Source organism: Anabrus simplex, chromosome 1 (assembly GCF_040414725.1).
Source record: "Anabrus simplex isolate iqAnaSimp1 chromosome 1, ASM4041472v1, whole genome shotgun sequence".
Taxonomy (NCBI): Eukaryota; Metazoa; Arthropoda; class Insecta; order Orthoptera; family Tettigoniidae; genus Anabrus; species Anabrus simplex.
The window spans coordinates 286,065,141-286,085,453 of NC_090265.1; the positions used below are offsets into that span (position 1 = coordinate 286,065,141).

Here is a 20,313-nt window from a genome sequence, read left to right on the forward strand (position 1 = left end):
TATTTGTGTTAAGTCTCACTATCATCATTTGCGGTTTTCTGAGACTCGAGGTGCCGTAATTTTGTCCCATGGGAGTTCTTTTATGTGCCAACAATTTATAGCACCACAGGTTTCCATAATATGTTGACTGCATTTTAATCAGTACAGTGGTTCTACTTCAAATACTGACAACACGAACACTGTTCACGTAGTGAACCACCATAAAATTATGTGGTAATATAGCCGGGCTGAGTAGCAACTCAGATGGTAGGGCGCCGGCCTTCTTAGCCCAACACGGCAGGTTCGATCCTGTCTCAGTCCTGTGGTGAAGGTGCTCAAATTCATAGTTTTTGGGACGTAAAACCAATAACATTAACATTATTATGTGCTAATAACGTATAATTTTGAATATATTTTGAGAAAGAGACAAAAATGCCAGTCAGTCGGTCACTTGTTTCCTTGGCTTACGCTGTGTGAACCATCAACGACAGACCCCAAGTGTAAGCGCACAAATTTTAGAGTATAGAAAATTCTACAAAAAAGTCCGTCCGCAATGGTTACCTATTTCGAATTGGTTGCCCTCTAGAAGCGATTTTATGCTATAATCCTTGGTAAAAAAAATTGTAACTCTTTAAAATTTAATATTTCTATATTATCCTCAAATTGCTCATCAAAATAAATTGTTTGACCTCTTCCAGTATTTTATAAGGATTACAATAACCTTGTCAGGCCATTATTTGCATGAATAGTTCAGAAGTTATGACCATTTTAGACTGTAGAGGTAATACGTGTCAGCAGGACGGGCGAGTGCTGTCTCATATCACATGACGTCATGCAGAAGGCGGCCAGGGAGAGAAACAAGAGAGCGCGATGCGGGAAGACACACCCCCCCCCCCGGGGAGAATGAGTGTCTGTATTAGTTTGGCCTTTAGCTCAAATGGAAATACATCCCTCTGCCGTTTAAGAGGGTGAAGCACCCACAAATCTTTTTACGTATTTCTTTTGTGTGATAACACCAATCAAGTGATTCATTCATAATTACGCCAAGATTTTTTACCGTTTTACTGTAGGGAATAACGTTACCATTCAATAAGGTAGGCAGGATTGCAACATTGTTTGAGCAGCTCAGTAATTTTCGTGATCCAATTATGATTGCCTAAGATTTTGTGAAGTTCACTATAAGAGAATTTTGTTGTGCATATATACTGAGTCATCGAAGGTCACTGTTAATATCTCGTCTTGCAGTGTTGATGTATTTGAAGATCATCAGCATAGAGGTGGTGTGTGTTATTTCCTGTCACAGATGGTATGCCATTCATATAAATACAGAAAAGTCAGGGCCCTAGAATACTGCCCTGTGGGACACCATTAACTTTCATTGTCCATTTAGAGGCCTTGTCATTTACTGTTACATGTTGTTGACGGTTGTTCAAATAAGAGTTTAAAAACTTAAGCGCAGCTAGGTTGAAATTTAGCAGTTCCATTTTTATTATCATAGTCGGAATTTCTACAGTGTCAAAGGAGCTACTGAAGTCAAGAAGGATAAGTACAGCGAGCAGTCGTTTGTCCATTGCGTATCTAATGACTTCAGTAACCTTCAAAATTGCTGTTGTGATACTGTGACCCCTCTTAAATCCAGATTGCAAAGGGTCCAAACGAACATTTTTATTTAGGTATTCCAGAACTTGCCCGTATACTAAACGTTCAAAGGCTTTAGAAAGCGCACGGAGTATGGACATAGGGCGATAGACGGTGATTGTGGGTCTACACTCATAAGTACCGGTATAATATTGGTTGTTTTCTGGACATTAGGGAAATTTCTGTTTAGTAAACAGTAGTTGAGTATGTGCATCAGTATAGGCAGGACAGCACCCATAATGTTATGTAAAAAGGTAATATCATATCATCTACACCTGCAGCCTTTGATTTAATTGAGTACAAAGCATTTTTAACCTGATTTTGTGTGACCCTGTGAATGGTGGATTGACCGGAGGGGAGGGTGGTAAGTAGGTGCAGTTAATTGGGATAGGTTGAATGTTTATTCTACTAAAGTAATCGTTCAGTTCGTCAAGTGAAATGTCAGGAGTTGTCTCTGTTGATGTTTTCCTATTCCCAGAGCTCTAAGTTGGTCCCATGCGCGATTAGAATTTAAGTTGTTAGCTAAATTCCGGAAATATGTACATTTTTTAAATTTCTAATTAATTGCTTCGTGCGATTTCTTAAGATGTGGTAACATTCGAAGTCTGTGTCATCTAGGGTTTGTTTATAATGCCAAAATAACGAGTCACAGTGGGTCATCATTCTCTTGGTTTCATCATCTAGCCATGGATAAGAAGGGTGAGAAACATTTATTCGATATGTGTGTGTGTGTTTTTCATTGCCTCATTATTTGTATAATATGTCACTTCTTTATAGCTCATCGCATGACCATTATCATAATAAAACTACCATATTTATTTTAAACCAGAATATTGCATCTTTACTCAAACTCTTGCATTCATTTCACTTGTACTCCGAATATATGAAATGCTGCAGTTATGTTGGGATGGGAGTAACATAGGTTGGCAGCGGGGTGGGGGTTGTCGTCCAAGGAGTTCAGACACACTAATGCACTTTTATTAAGCATTTTACATATAATGTATATTGCTATTAGCTTCCTGAGTCCAACTCAGTGGCTGAATGATCAGTGTTGAGGCCTTCGATTCAGAGGGTCTCGGGTTCGATTCCCGGCCGGGTTGGTGATTTTAATGGGATCCGATTATTTCTTCTAGCTCGGGGACTGAGTTTTTGTCCCAACACTTTCCTCTTCATATTCAGACAAAATGTTACACTACCATAGAAACACACAACAGTGATTACATCCCTCCATATAGGGTTAGCGTTGGGAAGGGCATCCGGCCGTAAAATAGGGCCAAATCTACATTACATACATACATACATACATACAGTAAAATTTCATTGCCCTGATTACGTCAAAACGAGATGTTACAACACCAACTTTTGCCATGCATTGCAATAAAATAACAAGGATTACATAATAGAAAAGTGTATTATAGAGAATATAGACATACGGAACTAAATAGGCCGTGAATATGTCGAGAGAAATACAGACATAACGAATCAAATAAGCCATGATCAAGAATTAAGACGTTCAGACCTGTAGTATCCATGCGGCCGTGATTAAGAAAAATGCAGAATCTTTTAAATTGTTAAACCGGCTAAGTGAACAATCACATACGATTAGCGTCTGAACGAAGTGACACGTGAGGTCGAACACATAAAGAAGGAAGACGCTGGTTACGAGAGGAGATTTAATGATTGATTGTAGGAACAATTAATAATATAAAGATATTACGCCAATTCTCGAATAAATATCAAGATTAACGAGTATCGAGCGTAAAAACTAAAAGGAGAAGAGATAAAACTGACAGAAACCCTAGATTGAATTGGAAATTATCAAGGATTATTTAGAAGAGAAATTAGTTTTCGCCAATTTGAAATAGATTTGTATTAAACTGGAGATTAGCTAAAGAACTATATAGATAACATAAATGAAGATATTTTCGGAAGAATAATCTGCTAGAAAATAGAAATTAAATACAAGATAATTCATAATAATTGAGCAATGGAACTAATGACATTCTTAAATATGTTTTTATCGCATGTATGTGACGGCATTATGATCGGCTAAGGTGATTTTTTTTTTGCTAGGGGCTTTACGTTGCACTGACACAGATAGGTCTTATGGCGACGATGGGATAGGAAAGGCCTAGGAGTTGCAAGCGGCCGTGGCGTTAATTAAGGTACAGCCCCAGCATTTGCCTGGTGTGAAAATGGGAAATCACGGAAAACCATCTTCAGGGCTGCCGATAGTGGGATTCGAACCTACTATCTCCCGGATGCAAGCTCACAGCCGCGCACCTCTACGCGCACGACCAACTCACCCGGTGGCTAAGCTGAGAAAAAAGGGGATTGACGTCCGGCGGATACCACTCAGCTGATTCTGCAAACCCAAGGCTGGTAACCACTGCCTGGAGATGACGTAGCCATGACCTGGAGCCGATGAACCCAAAGAAGATCAAGATGTTAACCAACCCAGTCCAGTAACGTGGGCAGAAATAAGCTAAGTTCCATGTAGTTTTATACATTCAAATTATCCATATTTTACTTGAGATGTAGTATGTTGATGTTTTGTAATGTGATTATAGTAAGGTTTACAGTTAAATCTTCGAGAACTGATTTCAATGTGCAGTGTCTTCACGAAAGAATTTATATAGTTCTTTAAAGCCATGAATTTAGGTAGTCTTCGATTAAGTAAATTAATATTCATTTCTAGGGATGCTTATATTCATTTGTGGAGAACTTTGAAAATGATTCTTCGACTTACTGCTAAAGTAATGTGTTATTCATAATGAGACTCAATCGAAGTGCAATGCGAAATGGAAATAGATAGTTTTCTAGGACAGTAGAACTTGATTCAACGTTAAATCCTCACCAAATGTAAGTAGATATGAGCCTGATATATTAATACATGTATTTCTTTCACAGGTAAAGAATTATTGCTGGTATTTGAATAATAATCAAACACAAAGCATCATTATGATATGGTAGTGGAATATTGAAACATTACGCTGCTAAGAGAGGAATGATAGATATTTATATGTGTAATTGAGAGAATATACGACGGAATAATGAGATTATACTCGTGAATATTTTGATGGATATATTTGTTAATACAATTTATGTGGAGGCATGATGTTTATTATATGAACATGATGAAAGATACGTACTTTTGGATAACTGATGGTATTTACGCGACATAATGCTAACTGTAGGTTATAGTTGTCGTAATTTACGTAGTAACGTATGATGTTTGGGTTAATGTGATATACATATGGTGATATAAGGTTATTGAATTCGCAAGATATTATCGGTATATGATCATCAAGAGATTTCCAAATAATTGAAACTGCAGCTTAAACTTGGTATTTTCTAGGAGAATTTCGCATGTTGTGTTCAGATCATGTTGGTAAATGTCGAAGATATGATTTGTGGGAGAAAGCATCTTCATAATTTGAATTACTGCCATTAACAAAAAAATCATTATTTACGATTTTCCTTGGAATCTTCGCGATGAGATGATTGTATTCAAATAAGAATTTGACACTATTAGGTGCATGAGTTGATTATGAACGTGATAATGCTAAGTTAGGCTAGTCCTAGGAAGCTTCGCGATCAGGTGATTGTATTTAAATGAGAATTTGACACTATTAGGTGCACGAGTTGATTATGAACATGATTATGCTAAGTTAGGCTAGTCCTACATCTTTTTCAGGAAATATTATGGATATATTTTGTCCCATGACAGATAAAACTAATTGATTATATTTTTATTTATTTATTAGTATATTATAGAATAGCCATTGGAAGCTATGACAAATGGAACTTACTTATTCTGCTTACGTTATGAGTGAAGTTTGAGAAAATAAGATAAAATTAATGACTTGTGGAAATCATAAATAAGCATTCTTGATATTTTGACAACGTTGATAGTCAACATGATTGATAAATATTTTAACTGATTTTTCCTCATTTTAATATCTTGATTCAATAAGTACAACATGACATGATGATCTGATTTCAATCAAGAACTACATTTTTTTTTTTTTTTTTTTTCTGAGAATGCAACGTTTGTAATTGAACATTTTAATAATTTAATAATTCATTGTAAGATACATTATGATCATGAATAAAACTAGAAGTTAAGGATTTAAATAATTATTATTGCTATTTTATTTCATTATTATAGAAGAATAGTTTTAAGTCGAATTATTGCAAGATTGTGATTGGATGAACTTGAGAGTTGATTATTTTTTTTAAAAAAACTTAATTACATTTAAGAAGAAATGGATATGCTGGTAAACTAGAAAAGAGGAGATGCAGTTCGTCAGTCGATCACACGTTAAAAAAATTCAAAAAAATTTTTTGAACATAATATTTATCCCTGAGATGTTGTGCAGCGAATCAGAAACTTATTTGACACTAATAGTGAAATGTGGGAAGGAGATATTCGTCCCAACCAAAATATACGTCAGCGGAAGAAGGTTTATTCTGTCGGGTCAAAGAAAAGAGGTAAAGCTTCAGATATACATCATATAATTGCGTGGTTGCATGACAGTTAATGATGGCATATTTAAATGGCTGTTGACTGTGGTGGAAAGAGGAAGATGCCACGGGGCAAAGCGTTAGTTACATTTATTGGGCTCCTATTCGTGCGGCAGTTTGAGGAGACAAGCAACCGGTGCATTTATTTGGTCGCCCAACATGGCGCAATTTGAACTGTCGGTGCAATACATACATACATGTGTGACACTGTTCGCACCCATGACCACACAGATTTTGGAAAAGTGGAAGAAGAAGAAAATTACTATTATCTTCCGGAATCCGCACAAATCTACCACTCTTACTTGGATCCAAGGACACTCATTTCCTTTTTAGGTATTCTACAGCACCTAAACTCTGGAAGTTTGGACACTTATCAAAATAAAATTCTGGATGAAGAACTACCTTAGTGCCCCCCCCCAAACTGAAATACCAGCTATGCTAATGGTCCCCTTGATTGCATGTCTGATTTGATTTCTAACAGATATAAACTCAATAATGAGAAACACATTCATATGGCATTTAGAGCTTAACATGCTAGGGACACGGAAGCTAAATATGGTACTGAACACTTTGCACAGATACAGCGCATGTGCATTACGCAATAAGGGTGAATCTAACAGAACTGAATGTTTAGTGCTGATCCATGATGTGATGATGAATTTCTAAAATTGTGTTTGCAACAGAGAAATAAGTATTTATTGAAGAGTACTATTTCTGTCAATACAACAGAGGTGCCAACCTTGAAGTAGGTTATCAATTATAGCTCCTCTAATGGGTTAGGGACCACGGTGGATTGTATTGTCCTAGCCGACAGAATACCAGGAGGGCCATGACTCAGAATACGTTCAAGATGCCCACTCCCATTCCGTTTTTCTTTTTTTTTTTTTTTTTTGCTATGGGCTTTACGTCGCACCGACACAGATAGGTCTTATGGCGACGATGGGATAGGAAAGGCCTAGGAGTTGGAAGGAAGCGGCCGTGGCCTTAATTAAGGTACAGCCCCAGCATTTGCCTGGTGTGAAAATGGGAAACCACGGAAAACCATCTTCAGGGCTGCCGATAGTGGGATTCGAACCTACTATCTCCCGGATGCAAGCTCACAGCCGCGCGCCTCTACGCGCACGGCCAACTTGCCCGGTACTCCCATTCCGTAGCAACTGGTATCCTAACTCTCAGGGTCACTCAGCCGTTGCCCATCGTTCACAATTGGGACGCGACTACAAAAGCCCACACAGCCCACACCATGATCCAATTCCAATTCACAATGCCTTAATTACTGGGATGACTCTTATTATCTAAAGGGGTCCAGAAACCAGGTCACAGCCCCTCATAATGGTACTCATCACTGCTAAAGCAGAACCATGGTGTTTCTCCTATAGTGGTACTAATCACAGGTAATGTATACCCATGGTGAGTCACTCATAAAGGCACCATGCACAGCTAACACAAACCTATGGTGTTTTGCACATAACAATACTACTCACCAGTAACCCAGACTCATGGTGTTCCTCACATAGTGGAACTTATCATGGGCAACTGTATTCACACGGTATTCCTTACTTAGTGGAACTATGGAACTTTTTTTTTTTTTTTTTTTGCTTTACAATAGAGTAAATTAATCTACTATTTGGGTCCACCTTTTCAATACAAAATGTAAAGAGTTTAAATTACATAAATGATTAGGGACTAGTTTCAACCTAGTACTAGGTCATCGTCAACCTAAAGCAAAATTAAAACACAAATACCGAAGAAATTAAACAATGTACAGACACATAAAAAAAGATGTTATAGATAGGAATCCTTGAGTTGCTGGATAAGGACATTAGAATATGCTGGCCCCTTTAAGATACTGGTATCCAATTGAAGAACCACTGAGCCGAAGTCACGTTGTTTATTTACGATTAAAGACCAGTGCGCCGTATAGCATTAAAAAGTTGATAGGGATGGAAATTTTTCAGTTGTGGGTCAAGGAATTCAACATATGCTGGCTTCTTAAGTTTGCTACTGTATATTCGAAGAACAACCAAGATGAAGTTACGTCGTTTTTTAAGATATTCATAGACGTAAAAACACATGGATGCTGGAAAGGCTCTTCAGTTTTTTGGAACTTGAAAGAAGGTAATTGTTGCGCGTGGAGGCTTAAGAATCCAGAGATCCGCTATGTTATCTTAAAAAATAGAGATCCATAAAAAGGTAAGGTCAACACATGAATGATTATAATCATAAATTTACAGACATTAAACATATGGTCATTCTTAAAGTTATGAATAAAGGACCCCTCATTAACATAACCGAGAATTGCTTTATACATCTAGATGATTATTTTAATCCAAACTTCAATCTTAATGACATTTCTGAAAAATCGAACATTCTTTTTTGACCTGCACATTCAGCTTTTCAGACAATCAAAATCAAATATTAAGGGTCCAATTTTTCATTCTACTTATAGTACTTATCTTAAACAATTTTCCATATTCCCACATCCCTCAGCCCCACCTTAATATCCTCTCCCCCTCCCCCTTTTCTTCTTCCGTTCTTTTTTCTCCCTTCACCTCCTCAAGATTTCCTTTGAACCTCACCCAGCCCCATTTCTCTCTTCAGCTTATTACAACATGCGTTAATTCCCTTATGACATATTTTATTTAAATATTTTCTTCCACCTGACCAAAGTTTTTTCTTTCTTTTCTTTCTTTCCTCGCCGTCATTTATTCAGAGTCAAATGTATAGTCCGCATTGAACTGCGAATTTCTATCCACCTTTATTTAACTCCATATATGTTAATCCTCCTCGTGTAACATCCATCGTCCTTTAAGATTCTAGAAACAGAAGAGCTTTCTTCTAGCATCTTACTTCGCATCGACATTTATTTCAAGTTTATAAACATCTTGAGAAGACAATGTTACAGTACTGTAATTTCAATTGATCTCTGAATGAACAGCAGCATCGCTTGAAAACCAACCCTTTTCAATTTCCATGACCAACAACTTAAGGATTACTTTTACAACTTGTTACTTTTATACGGCACACTGGACCTTTTTATGGATCTCTATTTTTTAAGATAACGTAGCGGATCTCTGGATTCTTAAGCCTCCACGCGCAACAATTACCTTCCTCCAAGTTCCAAAAAACTAAAGAGCCTTTCCAGCATCCATGTGTTTTTACGTCTATGAATATCTTAAAAAACGACGTAACTTCATCTCAGTTGTTCTTCGAATATACAGTAGCAAACTTAAGAAGCCAGCATGTTGAATTCCTTGACCCACAACTGAAAAATTTCCATCCCTATCAACTTTTTAATGCTATATGGCGCACTGGTCTTTAATCGTAAATAAACGACGTGACTTCGGCTCAGTGGTTCTTCAATTGGATACCAGTATCTTAAAGGAGCCAGCATATTCTAATCTCCTTATCCAGCAACTCAAGGATTCCTATCTGTAACATCTTTTTAATGTGCACTGGACTTATTATGAATCTGTTTCAGAGAGTTATTTTTTAACATAGTGCTGCACAATATCTCACATGGTATGTACTTTTACGAGACCTTACCTGTCTTTACATTGTTTATTTTCTTCGTTATTTGTGTTTTAATTTTGCTTTAGGCTGACGATGACGTACTAGGTCGAAACTAGTCCCTAATCACTTATGTAATTTAAACTCTTTACATTTTGTATTGAAAAGGTGGCCTCAAATAATACATTAATTTACTCTATTGTAATCACAGTTCAATACGGATCTATCATTATGAAACTTATTTCACTTAATAGTTGCTTTATGTCGCTCTGATACAGATAGGTCTTATGGCAACGATGAGAGAGGAAAGGCCTAGGAGTTCGAAGGAAGCGGCCGTGTCTTTAATTAAGGTACAGCCCCAGCATTTGCCTGGTGTGAAAATGGGGAAACTACAGAAAACCATCTTCAGGGCTGCTGACAGTGGAATTCGAACCCACTATCTCCCGGATACAAGCTCACAGCCGTGTGCCCTGACCGCACGGCCAACTCGCCCGGTAGTGGAACTAACCACAGTCCACTTATACTCATGATGTTGCTCACATGGTGGTATTAATCATGGGTGACTGTATTCACGCGGTGTTCCTCACTTAGTGGAACTAACCACAGGCCACTTACACTCACGATTTTGCTCACATAGTGGTACTAATCATAGGCAATGTAGACCCATGGTGTATTACACATTATGATAACGCCCATAGGCAACACAAACCCATGGTGTTCCTCACATATTGGTATTACTCTTAGATAATGCAGACCCATGGTTCTCATAGTGGTACTAATCACAGGCACCAACCAAACCAGTGATTTTTCTCACATAGTGGTACCAATCGCAGGCAATGTAGATCCATGGTGTTTCGCATAAAGTGGTACTACTCAGAGGTAATGCAGACCCATTCTGATGATGATGCTTGTTGTTTAAAGGGGCCTAACATCTAGATCATCAGCCCCTAATGGTACAAAATGAGACAAAATGTAATGACAAATTAAAAGTCCAAAATCCTCCACAGACCAAAATTTAAAACGTGGGGACGAAGAATGAATGGATGGATATGAATTTATAACAATCAGTGGATCCGAACCGCAATGCCTCACATTCACAAAAACTGACGTAAAACAATAGTATTTCTGACCAAGGGCCTGCTTCTATACCATAATACTGAATCAATGATGCTTGTACTCTAAAGGAGTCCAAAATCCAAGTCATCAGCCTCTCATAATGGTACTTATCGCTAGGAAAGTAGAACCATGGTATTTGTCATGTTGCGGTACCAATCAAAAGTAGCGTAGAATCACGGTATTCCACACATTATGGTACTACTCAGAGGTAATGAAATTTGCAAATGTAAAACACACCTATGGTGTTTCGCATATTGCGGTGCCATTTTCAGGCAACGCAAACCTTTGGTGTTCATCACGTACATGTACTAACCACAAGGACTCACACTATCCCGTGGCGTTCCTCATAGAGTGGGTACTAATTATAGTCAAGCCAGAACCATGGAGTCGCTCCTAAAGTGGTACTAATCACAGGTACTGTAAAAGCCAGCAACACACACTGTTGGTACTAATCACAAACCTATTTTGTACCTAACATAGTGGTACTACACGCAAGTAAGAGCAACCCATGGTGTTCCCCGCATGGTGGTACTAATCACAAGTAGTTTCACTTTTCTAATACAATCATACCTTGGTTGCCCCTTTTAGTCGCCTCTTACGACAGGCAGGGGATACCGTGGGTGTACTCTTCGTCTGCATCCCTCACCCACAGGGAGAGACCCATTCTGAACACAATGGAACAGACAAATGGAATGTACATGATGATAATTATCACAAGCAACAACACCCAGACCCGTAGTGCTCCTCACATAATGGTGTAGTTCCCATATAACGTCGTCCCATGGTGTTCCGCACATAATGATACTAATCACAAGTAATCTCATGGTTCTGAAGTCATCATCCCTTGGTTGCACCTTTTAGTCACCTCTTACAACATGCAGGGGATCCTGTGGGTACATTCTTCATCTGCATCCCCCACACACAACGGGGTAGAGAAAAGAAAAAAAACTACACAAAAAAGTGAAGGAAGAGAGTAGAAATGTAATAACAGACCCAGAGGAGATAAGGAATAGGTGGAAAGACTATTTTGATAAATTGAGGGGCTGAGAGTACAAGTGCTCCTTTATGCAAACTGAGTAAATGACTGCTAAAGTTGAATAGCTGTTTATAAATTCTGAGAGTTGTTTTCAAAACATCAAATATTTTTTTCTAACAGTCAGTGAGTCTGTGTATATTTGTAGGTATGGTTTGCATTATTTTCCAAAACATTAAAAACACTTGTACTCCTTGTGCCTGAAAACTTTTTAGAGTAAAAGCAGTACAAGTGGAAACAATTTAATTACCCTTTTATATTTTTAAATTTTTGATACGAAACAGTTAATTTACAATGCATGCTCATTGTAAAACAAGGTTATGTGAACAATTAATGCATAATTGATATAACAGGCTTAAGAACACGATAGGTAAACAAAAAAATAATGTAAAAATATAAAACGAAAATATACTGGTGTGGCTCCAACACATAAGAGACTTTATTCACAGTCACGTTCTATATTTCCCTCACAGTCAGTCTTTACAGAATCAGAATCATTCCCTTCTGTGGTATCTGTTGAAGAATGTCCTTCCCGAGGCAACACTCTTGATGCTGTACCATTTCGTTGCGTTTCTTCAGACTTCCCCGTATACGCCCCCTTCTTCCTCCACGTCCTCTTGTTTCTCTCCTCTCTCTTCTTGCATTCATTGTAACTACTGTGTAAGTATGGGGCATATTGTTGTAGAACTTGTGATGAACCGGGGGGGATGTAGTCCATCATCTGAACATCTTTCCACTTCTCATATTTTATTTTAATGCCATCTTCGCATAAAGGTGGGAGAGAAACCATTGATGGCCGACCAAGAATGTGCCTTTTAAAATCTGCTTTTCTAAACAGAAATACACGTTTTAGTGTATATTTCAACTACATCATTAGAGGATTTCCTTTAGCGACTCGGATCCATCTAATATTCCTCCACTGTATTTTATTTCCTTCAGTGTCTTTAGGAACTTCGTCCTTTGTTATAGAATCCACAGGTTTAATTAAAAGAAAGTTTTGTTTAAAAGGTTTCACTGACCTTGCTTCAATCACCTTCCCCTTACAAGTAGTGTACATCTCCCCAAAATTTCGTAACCTCTTCCTAACCTCCTGTTTTCTGTGTTTTAGATTTTTGTCTGCTTCCGACCCCTTCTTGCTTCTTCCGGTATCTCAGGTTGTAAAGGTTTGCTCTACTTTTTCAGGAGTGTGTCAGAAGTATTGTCAACTCTTTCCATGTCTAACATAAATAATATGGGCACTGATAAGCCCAAATAAAGTGGCCTATATCGTGTGGATCTTCATAATATTATAAGATTGGCTTACTGGGTGAATGAACTTACAGTAAATTTACTACTTCCCTTTTGATCTAAACTTATTGTAGAGGACACAGAACTCTATTCTGAGGACACACAATCATCAGATTCCAGTAAATCGGAATCAGAACTGGCATCTAGAAAAATTATAATGCATTCTGTAAAATGTAAGTAAACTAACATAACCTGTGAATAATATTAAAACTATTGCATAAAATAAGTTATGATTAATAATAATAGAACAAATTGCACAGGTGCGACGTTTTATTACATTTTAATAACAAGCCTGTGCACAGAAGATTGCTAATGGATAAATACCAATGGATCCTACGTTGCCAATTTTGTCCTAAGAACACAAAGCTGCCATCGCAAACAAGGAATGGCATCACATTTGGCGTATTTAAAAATGCATTAAATATTACCATAAGTACTCTCAAAAGCATACTTATTGTGCCACTGCTGTACTATAAGAAAAATACATACCTGAATTTTCATTGAGGAGAGCAGCAATGTGTGTTCCGTCAACCATTTCACTTGTACTAGTTGTATTTGAAATGCTTTCCAGACCCAGTGTTAGAGGTTAAACTTTATTATCACATAGTGCAGCGCTATGCAGGAACTCACTTTTACTTCTTTTACTCTGAACAGAACCATACTTCGGCTTACCAAATGTGCACTTAGACCATTTTCTTGTGAAATGTCACTTGTACCACTTGTACTCTCAATTCCTCAAAGTGAGAAATAATGCAGAAGAGAGAGTAGTGGTAAATGAGGATGATCCAGAAATGGAGAGTAATATTGCAATGGATGAAATGTGTGTGGAAATAATAAAGCCAGCAGGATCTATTGGTCTACGTTGGTTATATAGGCTGCTAAGATGATGTTTGAGTCATCAGCTCTCCATGCCACCCTATCATGTGCTAACCTTTTCATTTCTACATAACTACTGCATCCCACATCTGCTCTAATCTGCTTGTCGTATTCATACCTTGGTCTGCCCCTACCATTCGCACCCCCTACACTTTCCCCAAAAACTAACTGATCAAGTCCTGGGTCTTGAAATGTGTCCTATCAGTCTATATCTTCTTCTTGTGAAATTTTACCAAAACAGGACAAACAGTGGGAATATGGAAAAGATATAGTAATAGTATTCCTTGATCTAGAGAAGGCATACGATAATTTTAGTAGAGAAAAGGTGCAGGAAACACTGGAAAGAAATGGACGCGGAAGGCAATCAAGGGAACTAGTGAAAGAAATGTGTAAGAATTATTTCAGTTGTGTCCAGAGTCCTGTGGGGAAAACAGATTGGTATAGAAACCAAACTAGACTAAGATAGGAAAGTGTATTGTCTCCACTTATGTTTATTATGGTTATGGATGAAATTCTAAAGGAAACCAGAGCAAGATATGGAGGGGATATGAAAACGTTGTTTGCAGATGACAGTGATATGGGGAGTGAACAATACAGAAGTGCAAATCTAACTAGAGGCTTTAACGAAAACCCACAGCCTGTTTCCAGTCATCTGACCGGGTCAGCAATTGAATGAATGAATTAAGCCCCCATGTAGTAGCGAGGATAGAATCGTGCCGGCTGGTTAAGCCCGTCACACTCCTCTGGGGCAATGATTAATGAATGACAGACGAAATGTAATGTTAATGGAGACCTGCCCCACCTCCACTTTGTCCAGCACAAATCTCACATAGAGTGACCAAGATTTGAACCACGGAACCCAGCGGTGAGAGGCAGGCGCGCTGCTGCCTGAGCCGCAGAGGCTCTAGAGGCTTTAAATAAATTATTATTTAATTTGCTTTACGTTGCACCGACACAGGTCTTATGGCAATGATGGGATAGGAAAGGCCTAAAAGTGGGAAGGAAGCGGCCGTGGCCTGAAGGGAAAACCCCAGCATTTGCCTGGTGTAAAAAAGGGAAACCACAGAAAACCATCTTCAGGGCTGTCGACAGTGGGGTTTGAACCCACTATCTCCCAGATGCAAGGGCTTTAAATAACTATATTGAGAAATATGATATGAAAATCAGTGTGGACAAAAGTAAAACTGTGGTGATGATAAGAGGAGAAAGTGAACGAAAAGGAACTATAAGCATACGGGGACAAAACCTTAAGATTGTTGAATGCTTAAAATATTTGGGAAGTGAAAGAATGCAAGGCTGGATACGGAGAAGCAGAAGGGTCCAAACGGAAAATACGTTCTACCAGAATGTAAGGAACATGGCGTGGAACAAAGAAATTCCTATGAAATGTAAAGAGATAATGTACAAGATGTACCATACCCTTATGGTTTGGACATATTAAGATGGAGGAGGGAAGGATACCAAAACAAGTGTTGGAGGCTAGGATAGAAGGCAAGAGGGAGGCTGAAAGCAAGATGGATGGACTCTATCAAGAACAGAATAAGAAAAAGAAGGCTGGACTAGAATAAAATTAATGAAGAGGAGTGGTGGAAAGGGAGGCAACAGTGGAAAAGTGCTATCAACACCCCAATCTGGCAGCAACTGGACATGGGGAAATGAAAATTATTATTATCCTCGTTGTTTGTGATTTGGTAAGTATTCTTCCATTGTGCTTCGCTTGTGTGCTGTATTGGTAACTTACCTACCCTTAGCCCTTTCTTTGGATATTGATGCGGTACGATCCCTTCACCTCTTGCGTACTGTGTTATACTGATGTTAAACATTGGTGTCCCATCATTCCATGTTATCCTAATGGTTACGCATTTATGTGGCATATTTATGGTAACAGAGTATAACAACTTACTGTAGTACTGTAGGTTTCATTGATGGTCGCTTATTGTAGCTACCCTAGGTTACAATGATGTAGCTAAGTTCAACTCATTGCACTGCACACCTTATTTAACCTCAATTTACTTCCTGAAATATCTGTAAAATACATCATTTTTCAGAGGAGTTTGTTAATGTCTTCGACCTTGAAAACCCCCAACAAGGGCAACAACCTCAAGTCCAATCATTATCTAATTTTCAATCACTGGATCACAACTCTCATACTCACCATGAATTAAATACCCCAACTACTACTACTATTACTACTACTACTAATAACAATAGCTGCCAGAAACAACATTCTACGAAAGTTATCAGGAACAAGTTGGGGAACACAACCACAAACAATTAGAACATCAGCTCTAGCTCTATGCTGTTCTGCAGGAGAATATGCCTCCCCGGTTTGGTACAGGTCAGCTCATACGAAGCAGGTCGACATCGCTTTAAACAAAAGCTGCAGGATCATCACTGGATGTTTGAAACCTACACCCATTGAGAAGTTCCAACTTTTAGCTGGTATTGCTCCCGGTGAGATTCGTAGGGAGGTAGCAGCTAACAAAGAAAGGCTCCAGGCATCTTCTTCAGAAGCACATCCTCTCTATGGATACCACCCAGCCACACAGAGGCTAAAATCTAGGAAAAGTTTTCTCCGCACATCAGTTATTAACCTTGAGGGGAAAGCGGAGAATGCTAAAGTCACAATGTGGAAATAAAGAATCCACCCCCTTTCCAACTGGATAGAGCCGAAGGAAAGTCTTCCATGTGGATACCAGGAGAAGTGGACAGTATAGAAAGCCCTTAAAGACTCCGTACAGAAGTCGGCAGAACCAAAGTAAACTTGCGGAAGTGGAGCTTCTCAAGTGATTCATCACTTTGTGATTGCGGAGAGCAGCAGACGATCCAACATCTATGTCAGTGTGTTTTATGTCCTTCAATGTGCACTATGAAAGACTTGATTGCAGCCTCCCCCAACGCTATTGACGTCGCCCAATACTGGGCAAGCATCATCTAGCTCTAGAATATTGTTGCTCTATCTGTGATTGTATAACAGACTTGTATATTTGTATAGTAGGAATGTAGATATCTTGTTGCTTTTTGTTAAATATCTGTAAGTACTGTTGATACTTCTGACACGAATAAAGAAAGAAGACCTGAAAATTCTGTGCATAACATGCAGTCAAATGTTGACCCTAATAAAAATGCATGCCTCTATATTGCCTGATTATTCAAATGATCCTTTATTCCAGACAACCACTTCCTTTAATAATTCTGTTAATTTTCATATTATAAAACAGGCTCTTAAGTACCTCAGTTAATGGCTACAGACCCTGAGAATTTAGTACTATGGCTATTACTTCATTTTGAGTACTGTGACGCCGTGTATAAAGACCTGACTGCTACTCTTAACGACAAACTACAACACGCGTAAAACGCCCGTGTTCGCTATATATGTGACCTACGTTACTTTGACCATGTTACACCGCCTACGATGAACTTGGTTGGCTAAAACTCAAACAGCACCGTAATCTTTATGCTTTATGCCTTCTTCGTCGAATACTCTCCTCATGCTCACCTCCCTACTTGTACAGTCAATTTCACCACCTCCCGTCCAATCACAGTTTCGGAACAAGGTCAAAATCTGATATACTCTTATCTCTTCCACCTCACCGTACCACACGATACGCAAACTCATTTGTTATTTCTTCGGCACGACAATGGAATACACTACCCGTCCCTGTCAGAGTAGCCTCACCTGCTAGATCTAGCTTCCTCAAACTATAGACTTTATATAATCCCACTGTTATTACCAAGATTAATAGAAATTAGCTAATCATGTCATAATTGTGTAGCCATCATCATCATCATTCTCCTATTTTTTCCTATTTTTTATTTTTATCATATTGTATTGTTTAGTAGTTGCAAGATGTTTCAATTGTAAGTGTATTTATTTCAATTTTGTACATGTAGATACTGTATTTTCTGGTTAGATGGAAGAGAGGGCCTAATGGCCTTAATCTTGCCAGACAAAATAAATCCATTGTATTGTATTGTATTTGCAGCAAGAAAGTTCTTGCTTATGCAACTTGCTCAATTCACACTACTGCATAATCTTCTCTATCCTAAGATTTTGAACATTTTGAGTAAATTTTGGTTGGAGAACATGAATTGTCTCCAAGAATGGGATCAGTTTTGGAACGCACTGCATCATCATTTTCTGTCGTATGAAATCCATAATAATTTGGGTGATGAAAATATACCGTACGGTTTTTCCATTCTGCAATTGTATCTTTGGTAGACTTGAAAGCAAGGAAATGTCCCCCCTACTAGTTGCTGGCAAGGAGGAGGTAGGTTCAGTGGTGCGTCTGTCACCTTTCAGCTTCTGAACACACCCGTACAAGAATCTACAAAACCTTGACAAGACCTGTACTTTGCTATGGAAGTGAAGCGTGGATTCTGAGGAAATGCGATGAGAGAAGAATAACTACAGCTGAAATGAAATACATGCGGCGAACAGCAGGAGTCACGAAGTGGGAACACAAAAGAAATACAGTACAGATGTGCTGAATGACCTTAAAAGCAGACCTATATTGGAATACATCTATGAATACCAGAGAAACTGGCTAGAACAACTAAACCAGGATGGACAGAAACATGATCCCCAAAGCAGTCATAAACTACTGCCCCGGTGCGAAGAGATCTCTGGGACGCCCCAGGAAGAGATGGCGTGAAAATGCAAATCTTTTGTATACACCGTAACAGTTCTTCTATAGGATTAATACATGAAAGAATGATGATAATGACATACGGTGTCATCATTAATCACAAGTCAACTTATGACTACTTAGATACAATAATTTATTACTTTCAGCGATGTCAGTTATTGCTATTCATCGTACTGAAATGGTGTCTGTCATACAATTCCTTGCCTTGCCTTCCTTTAAGCATCTCATTCACCCTTTTGCTCCTCCAATTACTATTGCCCATCTTTTTAATATAGCACAAGTGGATACGCTAAATTCATATAGCAATGCCTCCTAGTATGCGACAGTTCCCCTTCCCTCCTTGAATAAAAAACATTTGCACTTATTATTATTATTCCATGAACACAGACACAGAAACGATTCTAATCACATCTTTTCTTCTGCCAATTTATCATTTAAATGTTATCGATATAAAGGATTTGGGCATATTGCAAAAGAGTGACCTACACCTCTATCAGGAAACCAATACCAACCACATCAATAAGCAGTTTGTGTGATAATGGTCAAAATCTGCTACCTACTAATGACATATTCCTTAATTCACCATATTGCTTCTGTAATTGTCTTGCTTAATAAGATCCTTGCAATAGCCCAATTAGACACGGGGTCTACTAAATCATTAACTGATCACTCCTTTTTCCCCTGAATTGCTTTATCTTGACCCAACACTTTAGGTACTTCCCTCCACTATACAACGTAATTCAGCTTCAAATCATTCCTTAAATATAATGGGCATGGTGAATTTTTCTTTAAAAATTCAGAAATGTACTTGGTTCTATTCAAACCCACTATCTCCAGAATGCAAGCCACGTGTCCCTAACCAAATAGCCAACTCGCCCGGTGTACACTCTTATAAGTGATAACTTATTACATAAGGGTTCAACTTATGTAGAAGTGCTGTCTATGAATTCAGCCCTACAACTTGAGACCCAAAGTGATAAGAATTAGGCATGGAATAAACCATTATCTGTATGAGTAATCTTACCTTTCCACCTGAAAGTGAACTGGGGTGAACATGCAGGGGAGGAAGCTGAGAAAAGGGATGACTGTCATGTCTGCTCGTTGACCATAACGAGAAGCCTGAAGGTGCAGAGCTGCTGTAACTAGAAGTGTGCACATCGATGGGTATATCACGGGAAACCTGTTGAAGATTCCAATTCAACATTATAATCGGGGATAAACATTTTTACAAAATACAGAGTTCTGATTCAAACAAAATCTTAAATTTTATCTCATAAAAAATGCACAGAAAAAATTCCTACTTCATAATATTAGATGAGACTTCTGTAGTTTTTTATATTTTCACATTTTCAATAAAAATAGTTTCCTAAAGAAAATCACTGACATTGTTTAAGTCAGAAAACTGTCTTTGGAATTATTAACAAATAGAGCTTGCAGAATGGAAATTTGAGCTGCCTCTTAATTCAGTACCAGTAGTCTTTTCACAGTTGTGAATCATTTCATGAATACATGTTATGTGGAAACTGGAGACAAACTGAACTTCTAGCTGATAAAGGGTGACTGTAAAATAAGAGAAACATGAAATCGTATTATACAGTGTGTGTGTCAATAAGCGAATAAGAGGAAAATGACTATTTTAGTATCCACTAACCACGTGCCCTTTAATAAATCCCTTAACAAACCATTATCAGAAAAAAG

General features: G+C 38.2%; 1 protein-coding gene across 1 annotated transcript in view; it reads right to left on the minus strand.

Moving 5' to 3' along the window:
- The window catches only part of Patr-1 (Protein associated with topo II related - 1), a 490,596-nt gene that overhangs the window by 376,629 nt on the left and 93,654 nt on the right, over positions 1–20,313 (minus strand). The window contains exon 4 of the mRNA XM_067159788.2: positions 19,640–19,795. Within this exon, the coding sequence (XP_067015889.2) occupies positions 19,640–19,795 (156 nt within the window). The remainder of the gene's footprint in view (positions 1–19,639; positions 19,796–20,313) is intronic.